The sequence below is a fragment of the Leptonychotes weddellii genome, chromosome 16 (assembly GCF_054177405.1).
Source record: "Leptonychotes weddellii isolate Sample4059 chromosome 16, ASM5417740v2, whole genome shotgun sequence".
In the NCBI taxonomy this organism is placed as follows: domain Eukaryota; kingdom Metazoa; phylum Chordata; class Mammalia; order Carnivora; family Phocidae; genus Leptonychotes; species Leptonychotes weddellii.
Window position 1 is genome coordinate 48,643,028 of NC_138384.1, and position 9,736 is coordinate 48,652,763.

A 9,736-nucleotide genomic window follows, 5' to 3' on the forward strand; every position below is an offset into this window, starting at 1 on the left:
AGCCCGATGCGGGACTCGATCCCGGGACTCCAGGATCATGACCTGAGCCGAAGGCAGTCGCTTAACCAACTGAGCCACCCAGGCGCCCCTGGACTTTTTTTTTTTTAAGATTTTATTTATTTGAGAGAGAGACAGGGCACAAGTCAGGTGGAGGGGCAGAGGGAGAAGCAGACTCCCCGCTGAGCAGGGAGCCTCATGCGGGGCTCGATCCCAGGACCGAGATCATGACCTGAGCTGAAGGCAGACGCTTAGCGGACTGAGCCACCCAGGCGCCCCTTCATGGACATTTATGATGTTCCAAGTGCTTTACATGCACTATTTCACTGAAGCTTCCCAGCAGCCTTTGAGGTATTAGTGCTCACCCACTTGACAGAGGAGAAAACAGTCCTGTTGAGGTAAATTGACTTGACAGAGCCGGGCTCAACCCAGCCCTGCTGACACTGAAGGGCAAAGACGTGGCTCGCCGCGGTCCAGTGTCATGCCCGCACCCAGAGCAGACATCACCAGTCCATCACGGCACCTCTTCCTCCGGAGCACAGCTGCAGCCTCAGAAACTGCAGGCCGCCATGACCAATCAAGAGTTGGCACCAGAGATGAAAACCCCAGAAACGTCTTGCTTCCGATTCGGCTTGCTTCCCGGGCCCTGATGAGAAGAGTCTGAATAACAAGAGATGCTTCTGTGTGCTACCCTTGTTAGCAGTCTTATTACGTCACAGTTGGGAGATGAGCTTGCCCCCAGAGTTTCCTGCCAGTGTTACATCACTAAAATGAATTACAGTGCATTTCTTTTCCCCTTCCCTTAAAGATTAATACGCAGGACTTCCTCGATTTTAAGATTTTTTTTCACTTCCGGTTTATTTTTCTTATATTTCTGGTTCTTCACGGCCTCAGCTAGAAACTAACAAGTAACACAACCTATTTAAATAGAAAGCCACACCCATCATTATTTTAACTCCAATCTTTCTTAGCCCCATTTGCAAATGGTGGGTTTATGCCTGGCCCCAACACAGGGCAGCAAGTTGAGACCAAGAGGAGGAGAGTCCTTTGCTGGGTTCCACAGGGTGGGGGGGCCTTCCCTGTCCCTGTCCCCAAGTCAGTCCATCTCTGTATCCCCTCCAGGTCCCAGCCGTCGGTTCAAGCGAGTTGTGGAGACCATCCAGGCACAGCTGCTGAGCACTCACGACCAGCCCTCCGTGCAGGCCCTGGCAGGTGGGAGGCAGGGGCCGAGGCCATGTGTCCCTCCTTTATCCCGTGGGCTGGAGGGGAGACCGCCTGCTGAGCAAGTGCCCCAAGGCTTTGGTTTGTGGGCGAGGATCACAAGTTCTCAGAGAGGCTGGGGTCTAAGCTCCATCCAGGGAACAGGGCCATCCCAACCTGAGAAGGCCTCCTGGCTAGGGAGGGCACCTCCAGGGATCCCTCAGAGGTTGACTAGTCTCTGTGTCGCGGTCGTGGAACTTGCTAACAAAAGTTTGGGAACGGTGTTCTGGAGAAGGGCAATCGACCATCCGGGTTTGTTCAGATCCCCCAAACAACCCCCTGTGGGCTCCCCTGTGCCCTGTTGCTGAGGAGCGTTTCCCCTAACAACCAGGAGAGCAGAAGGCAAGGGGGCCTCTGGCTGTGATCTGGGGACTCGAATGGGACCTGCTGCTGTGACAAGCTGTCCCTTAGTGGATAGCGTCATAGCCAGAGTCCGTGAGAAAGCCCCCTGGAGTCGGGCCTCTGGGTCTCACTGGGACGAAGTTGGCCCAGTTTCCTAAGCCACAGGGGCCGGAGGGGCCCAGGATTCATGACCTGCTTGCTGTCCATGACCTTGCCAGGTCTGGTTGCAGACGGGTGTCCTCCTGGCAGCCATCCCCCCCAGGCTTCCAGCCCCGCAGTGGGGGCCCTTAGCCTCACCATGATGTCGCTGGAACGTGTTCCTTGGGGTTCGGCAGCCTTGAGGTTCCTGAGGCCACACTGCTTCCTTCTCCACAGATGAGAAGAACGGGGCCCAGACCCGGCCTGCTGGCACCCCACCCAGAAGCCTGCAGCCCCCACCCGGCCGCCCAGACCCAGAGCTGACCAGCTCTCCCCGCCGAGGCCCCGCGAAGGACAAGAAGCTCCTGGCCACCAATGGGACCCCTCTGCCCTGACCCCAGGGGGCCGGGGAAGGAGGGGAACCCCCTCCACCCCCCTTCCCTGCCCCCCAACTGTGAATCTGTAAATAGGGCCCAAGGAGTATGTAGGGAGGGGAGAGATACAACAAACCCGGCCTTGCCCTACAAGGATGGGGCTCAGGGGGCCGTGCCCGATGGGGGGTGGTTCTAGGGGGGGCCGAGGGCGGGGGAGCTGTTTCTATTTTATTTATTGATTAATTTATTATTTTATTTATTGATCAATCTCTCTGCAGGGTGGGGTGGGGGAGGGACGGGGGCTGGTTGGGGTGGCTTAGCAGATCCGGACGGAGAGGGCCATCTGTCCTTGTGTCCCCAACTCCTCCTTCCTGGGCCCCCCCTTCCCCGGTTCTCCCCCTTCCTCTCACAACCTTCTGTACGGATTTGCTCTCCGGAAGGAATTCTGGTTTCGCGTGACCCTGCCTGCGTCCGTGTCTCTGATTCCGCCGGCGGCAAAAAAAAAAAATTAATAATAATAATAATAAATAGCCTTGAGCAGGGATGGCTGGCTGGCCTTGGCCTCTCACTTCCTGGATGGCCCTGACAACAGCACCAGGGCCAGACCACACCGCCCGGACTGCCGTTCACAGGGGGATCTGCAGGGAGATGGGGGAGGCCGGCGGGGGGCTGAGGCTGGGGCCCGGCTGGAGACATAGGGTGCAGCTGTCCAGGCAGGAAAAATCCACAGCAAACAGGCCGAAGAGCGTGAACAGCAGTGTGGCGATGGCCCACTCACACGCAGCAGAGGCCGAGCGCAGCGGCCAGGAATGGAGGATGACCACTGAACCCCGGGGTCAAGGGCCACACCAAGCAGGAAGGATCCGGGAGCCCAGCTGGGTCACCGGGGCCAGGTGGCCGCTCACGACGCACTCGGCCCGCCCAGGCCGGAATGGCCTCCGCGGCTCCCGGACACTCGCAGGGATGCCTTCCTCCCCGTCTAAGGCTGTTTCCCAAATGTTCCCCTTGCAGGTTCCTCCTGCTCACACTGTATTTCCAACATCCCAGAACAAGGTTCTCACCTTACCCTCGGCCTCCCCGACCCCGTCAAGGCCCCACCATCACCATCTCCCACTTGCCCGCGAACTGCTTCTTCCCTCAAATATGCAGGGTTTCCTAAAGACACCCCCAAGCCGGGCGCCAGCCTCAGGCTACGTTGGCAACTTTCATCCCCGACCCGTGGCCCACAGGCCCCTCCCGCTCACCCCCTAAAATATCTTCCTCCTCCTGGTGACAACTGCCACCCACTCACGTGCCTAGCGGACCCTGGCCACTCACCCTCACCCCCTCCCTCTCCTCATCCTCATGGCCAGCTGGTCACCCTAAGGCTTATCCTGCTGGCCTGGCCCATCTCCTTCTGGTCTTGCGTCTCGCTCCTGGTCTGCCGTGTCTTCCTTTCTTCCTTCCTTGCTTCCTTCCTTCCTCACCCAATGTGGGGTTTGAACTCACAACCCCAAGATCACTGCAACAACCTTCTGCTTCTCAGCCAAGCTAGCCCCCACTCACTCCTAGATCAGTTTAGACATTATTTCATTCATTCAGGGATTTTTAGATAGCAGTTACGGCCAACATCACCGCAGATCCCATGAATCCTAGAGCAAAGGAGAGGTGAGAGCACTCACACACAAGGTAGTTACCGCCAGAACTGGCCTTGTTCTTCCCCTGCTCATAAGCTTCCCATGGCTCCCTACTGCCCCCAGGAAGAAACTCGAGCCTTTAAAGCCTCACCTTAGCACTGAAAATCCTCATCTCAGGCCCTTCCAGTGGCCTTATCTCCAAGCTGGTTTTTCCGCCCTCAGCACGCACCTGGGGTGTGTCCCCAACCTCCCAAAGCAGGTGAAAAGCAGCTAGTTCTGCAAGACCAGCTCAGAATCTGCCAGTTCTCAGACCCATCCTTGCAGAACCCCAGCCCCTATCACACTCTGCTGGCCATCTTTATGGTCCATTTCCTGGCCCCAGGGCCAAGGGATATTTGAGCACCACAGAATAAGGACCTTGCAGCCAAACTGATTATCAGCCCAGCTGGGATTTTAAAAGGGCCCAGCACGGGGCGCCTGGGTGGCTCAGTCAGTTAAGCAACTGACTCTTGGTTTCGGCTCGGGTCATGATCTCGGGGTCCTGGGATGGAGCCCCGCATCGGGCTCCACACTCAGCAGAGTCTGCTTGTCCCTCTCCCTCTGCTCTTCCTCCTGCTCTCTCTCAAATAAATAAATAAAATGTTCAAAAAATTTTTAAAAATAGTAATAAAATACAAGGGGCCAGCTGGATCTTATCACCAACAGGGCCTCTGCAGAGGAGAGACGTTGCTTATACAGCTGGAGTAGCTAAAGGCTTAGGTGAGGGGCCAGCCCTTCCCGCCTCTTCAGTGGGATTCAGTTTGCTGCGCTGGGAAATAGGACTGCCCGTTCCTTTTGCTGAGATAATCCCGAATAAGCAGATGTCCCTCAGGCAGCCAGCACAGGACCTCAGTTGGTTTCCTGGTAGGCTCTTCTGAACACCAGCAGCCTTCTGGCCTCCCCTGCATTCTCCCCAAGGAGGAGATGGGTCCCTAAGGCTGAGTTTGCAGCCTCTTTTCTCTCAGGGCACTTTATCAGTAATGACCATTACTATGATCAAAACAACTCCTTTTACAGATATGGAAACTGGAGCACAGTGATTTGAGTCACCCGGAGGCGTGCCGGGCTGGCGGAAAGCATCTGGGCTCGGGTGACTCAGAACTGGGCTGGGTAGAGTCTCCAGCCGGTGGTAGGCATGCTGGTAGATGGTTAACAACCAGCTCCGATTTGCAACATCGGCCAATTTCTGTGTTGTGAACACTCCCACCAAGGCCCGCGGGATAATATGACAGCACCAAACATGGAGCTGGGAAGAGATAGGGACTGCCCTCGAGAGCTTGTACAAGCTGCCTGCCTCCACCATGAGCTCCACCGTTGGGCTTCATGACGGGCCTTGGCCAAGAGACTCCCCCTCTCTGAGCCTCAGTTTCCAGTCTTCGCCAACATGATGCCCGGCACAGGGCAGGTACCCCAAACAGGCTGCTCTCGCTGGCTTGCCATCCTCCCAGGATCTGCTGGTGGCTCACTGCGCTGGGCACCGAGCTAAGCACCTCACATGTATTACTCCCTTCATTCCTTACAACTCCGGGGGCAGCCCTGTTATTATCCACATTTGAGAGCTGAAGGAGCTGAGACACTGAGAAGTTCAGCCAGTGGAGTTTTTCCCCCAGCTAGGACGTGGGGGAGGTGGAATTCAACCCAGGCTGCCTGACCCCTGGGTTGACACTTTCTATGACGCTCTAATCCTGAGGAGACTGAGGCCAAGAAAGGACAGGGCACCGCACATTGCATGGAGCCGACCCACCCCAGTGAAGAACCCCCAACGCCTGCCACCAACCCCAGTAAGGATACTGGCCACCATGAGGATGGTGCAGAGGCTGCAGAGGCCCAGGCGGAGCGGTCCGATCCAGGGGGCCCCAGGCTGGGGCAGGCTCCTCATCCTCCAGAAGAGAAAAAGCTGCAGCCAGAAGTAGAGGTTGCCCACGAATAAGGCAAAGAAGGCCCCTATCAGGTGCGTTGGCAGCTGGTTCTTTTGCTGGGAGGAAAAGGGACAAGAGTTGCGAGGAAGATAGATACGCGGTGGGGGGGTGCGAGACGTGAGGGCTGTGATGGGGGAGGGGTCTTTGACCCACCCAAGAGACTGCTCACTGCTGCGGCCTCACTCCCTAATACAGGGCCTGGCACATCGTAGACGCTCGGGAAATATTAGTAATAAATCTTTCATTCTCAACCGGGGAGGGGGAGGGCTGATATTGCCACCCAGGGGGTAAAAATTGGTTTTTGGAGGGCGAAAAGTTCTCATTTATTTTTTTTTAAGATTCTATTTATATATTTGACAGAGAGAGAGAGTGACAGAGCACAAGTAGGGGGAGCGGCAGGAAGAGGGAGAAGGAGAAGCAGGGAGTCTGATGGGGGACTTGATTCCAGGATCCCGGGATCATGACCTGAGCCAAAAGCAGACGGTTAACCAACTGAACCACCCAGACACCCCAAGAGTGAAAAGTTCTTAAAGATTACAATGGTTTGTGCTTTGCAGATACATAATATATGTTATTTAATATTTTTTAAATATTAAAAGTTTAATGAGGGGAAGCGATGACCGGCGGGAAATGTCTTTAAAAGGCTCCTTAGGGGAGCAATATAATAATTTTAAGCAGTGGGGCGCCTGGGTGGCTCAGTCGGTTAAGCGTCTGCCTTTGGCTCAGCTCATGATCTCAGGGTCCTGGGATCAAGCCCTCCATTGGGCTCTCTGCTCAGCAGGGAGTCTGCTTCTCCCTGTACCCCTCCCCCCTCCTCATAATCTCTCTCACGCTCTCTCACTCTCTCTCTCAAATAAATAAATAAAAATCTTTTAAAAACTTTTTTTTTTTTAAAGAAGTTAAAGTTGAGGAGCACAGGAATAAATGAATAAGTGATGGGGAATTTTCTTAATACGTGGGAGGCAGCCTCTTACCCTATGGTACTTTCACAGGAGAGGTTTGGAGTCAGAGACATCACAGTAAAATTAAATAACAATATAAAATAATCAATAGGCTTTCTCCAATCGATTGTCCTTTTGTTCTACAAATATCTACTGAACTTCAAGGCGAAGAATGTGAGTTCTGGAGTCTATGAATCTGGGTTCGTTTCTGACCGCCACGAACCAGCTGATTAAAACAAAACAAAACAAAACAACAACAACAACAAAAACCCTCTGTCGGATTTGACCAAAAAGAGTCTGGCTAGAGCTCTTGTGGAGATGGATGAAAACCTACACAGTGTAAAGCCTAGCGCCCCGCACGGAGTGAACGTTCCATCTAAGAATGAGTGGCTCTGAGTAATTTCATTATTAAAAGGGGAAAGGGGCAAGGGACGGCAGTAAATTACCCCCTATCTTCTAGGGTTCAGTGAAATAATTATACGAAGAGCCTCCCACGCGGGACTCCATTCAAACAGCGGAGGAGCTCACTTCCCTCCCCTGTCCCCCTACTCAGGCCGAGGACCCCAAGAGAAATACAAGTCCCAGAAGGCCGTGCGCGGAAGAGCCCCCACAACGAGAAGCCAGCGTCCCTGGGGGATGCTGGGAGCTGTAGTCGGGGACTCGGGCTGGTCGGACAGCCTGGCTGGGCTCCACGAGCGGATACCGTCTCACCTGGAAATTGCCCACCACGGAGGTGCCCAGGGCACACAGAAGCCCCGTCCACAGGATCAGCCGGTTAAACCATTTTCCGACTCCCCAGTCCCGGAGCTGGTGGTAACGGATAATGCAGATCCAGGCGGCTGGGAGGAGAGGGAAGTGGGCGGGCAAGCCGGGCCCGGATTCCTGGGGAGGGGGTGCGGAGAGACTGGGCGTCTAGGGGTGGGGGCCTAACCTCCACATCTGGGGGAGGGGTGGGGGCTTGGACTCCTGGGGCGGGGGCCGGGGCCGGGGCTGCGCGGGGCGCCCTTGGCTGGGGGTCGGGGTGGGGGGTCTCGCCCTGAACAGAAAGGGCTGAGAATATTTACCCATAGCAGCTCCCATGTTCAGCAGCTGGCTGAAGATGCAACTCTGAGGGGGGTAAGATCCACAGAGGCTGGGGAAGATGAAGGATCATCCTGCGGCTCCTCGGAGCCTCGGAACCCCCCGCCCCCCCAGCGCCATAACTACCTGATATAGGGGAAACCTTCGGTGAGGTTCACAGACCTGTTGGTCACGGCAAGGGCAAAACTGAAGTATAGAGAGACATCAAAGTGGTTTTTAACGACACCTTTTCCTTCTGTTACCCACAGAAACAAGGACTTCTAACTCCCTCCCCTTCAGACCCCGGAGCCCAGGCCCCCAACCCCTTGCTCCCTCAGACCCAGGAGTCCAGACCCCCCAGCCCCTCCTCCCTCAGACCCAGGAGTCCAGGCCCCCAGCTTCCTCCCTCAGACCCAGGAGTCCAGCCCCCCAGCCCCCTCCTCCCTCAGACCCAGGAGTCCAGACCCCCAGCCCCTCCTCCCTCAGACCCGGGAGTCCAGGCCCCCAACCCCCTCCTCCCTTAGACCCGGGAGTCCAGGCCCCCAGCCACCTCCTCCCTCAGATCCAGGAGCCCAGGCCCCCAGCCCCTCCTCCCCCAGACCCAGGAGTCCAGACCCCAGCCCCTCCCAGGGGTCTCCTGCCTCTAACACTCACACGGTCCAGACTCCAGCAATAGCCCAAAGGGCCAGGAAGGCAGGCAGCAGGGACAGGTAACCCCACATGCCAGGCTCTGCAGGGGAAGAAGAGGGACCACGAACCTTTCTCTCTGTCTCTCAGGTGAGGAACCTGCCCTAAGGGTCCAGGTGCATCAGAAGGTGGCCTCCAGCCTCTGAGCCCCTCAGGCTCTGAGGCCCACATTGGCTCCCATGGCAGAAACAGTGGGTGAGGGTCTGGTGTGATGAGGCCAGCTCTCAGCCTGGGGCACTTTCCCTCTTGTAACAGCTATCTTTCCATCCTGACCTCCCAGTTTTTCCAGGCTGGCCTCCCTCAACCCAGCTTCCGAGCCTCTCCCAGCCAGCCCTCCACTGCCAGCCTCTGGGCTTCCCTGGAGTGCTCACCTGTCCGAACTTTCTCCCTCTCGCTCTCCCAGTCCTGGTCCTGGGGCTGTGGGAGAGGTTGGAAAAGGAGGGGGGACGTGGGGCAGGGCTCGGGCGGTGTCGTGGCAAAGCCAAAGTCCAAGCTGCAGAGCAGTCTGACCGTCTGACCCTCTGACCCGCCGCTTTCTTCGGGACCTCACCCCCAAACCGCCACTTCCCCACTCAGAACCTAGCAGGCAGCCCCTTAGTTAGCTTCAAGGGGCCCCCAACTTCCTTCCTTCAGCTTTATAAGTTCAACGTCCAAGACCCCAGCCCTTCTCCTTACCAGGACCCAGATTCTGAGCCTCTAGCTCTCTCTACCCTTCCTCCCTTGGGGACCCAGCAGTCCAGACCCCCAGTCCCTTCTAGAATTCCTTTATTGGTTTCTAGCCCCTTGGCTCCAGCTTCCTAGCTCTTACCTCCTCTGGGGCCCCAGAAGCCAGGCCCACAGGTCAGACTCCTCTCTGGGTGCAGTTTCTGTCCTTAGGCTGCTGGGTATGGGCTATGGTGACCTGCTTCCTCCCGTCACTTGCCTTCCCTCTCCGTTCCTCCAGGCCAGCTGCTGGAATTCCCCAGTGGGCCCGCTCAGGGTGGGAAGGGAGACCTTGGTGTCGAAATCTAATTCCGATGAAACTCCCCTCTGAAAGCTATTGCTTCCTCTGCCCTGATCCTTTCTCTGTCCCACATAGCAACCCTCAACTTTCAGGTTTCCTTCCCTCTTGCTAATCAGGCATTTGGGTGCCTCCTCCTCCTGCTTCCCCTGGACCCAGGGGCCCAGACCCCCAGTCCCTCCTCCCTCAGACCCAGGAGCCCAGGCCCCCAGCCCCTCCTCCCTCAGACCCAGGAGCCCAGACCCCCAGCCCCTCCTCCCTCAGACCCAGGAGCCCAGACCCCCAGTCCTTCCTCCCTCAGACCCAGGAGTCCAGGCACCAACCTTCCTCCTTCAGACCCAGGAACCCAGACCCCCAGCCCATC

At 56.6% G+C, this 9,736-nt stretch overlaps 2 protein-coding genes across 2 annotated transcripts in view; one reads left to right on the forward strand and one right to left on the reverse strand.

Moving 5' to 3' along the window:
- The window catches only part of BRSK1 (BR serine/threonine kinase 1), a 17,182-nt gene extending 14,543 nt beyond the window's left edge, over positions 1 to 2,639 (forward strand). The window contains exons 18-19 of the mRNA XM_081807320.1: positions 1,036 to 1,209; positions 1,975 to 2,639. Coding sequence (XP_081663446.1) covers positions 1,036 to 1,209; positions 1,975 to 2,132 — 332 coding nt within the window. The 3' untranslated portion in view covers positions 2,133 to 2,639. The remainder of the gene's footprint in view (positions 1 to 1,035; positions 1,210 to 1,974) is intronic.
- Positions 2,640 to 2,691: 52 nt separating this feature from the next.
- On the reverse strand, positions 2,692 to 9,510 carry TMEM150B (transmembrane protein 150B). Its single transcript, XM_081807319.1, has 8 exons — positions 9,181 to 9,510; positions 8,744 to 8,789; positions 8,340 to 8,415; positions 7,833 to 7,892; positions 7,691 to 7,758; positions 7,338 to 7,465; positions 5,558 to 5,741; positions 2,692 to 2,934 (listed from the first exon to the last, which is right to left on the reverse strand). Exons 3-8 carry the CDS (start codon positions 8,405 to 8,407, stop codon positions 2,738 to 2,740), a joined length of 705 nt encoding a protein of 234 aa, XP_081663445.1. The 5' UTR covers positions 8,408 to 8,415; positions 8,744 to 8,789; positions 9,181 to 9,510; the 3' UTR covers positions 2,692 to 2,737.
- Positions 9,511 to 9,736: the final 226 nt, after the last annotated feature.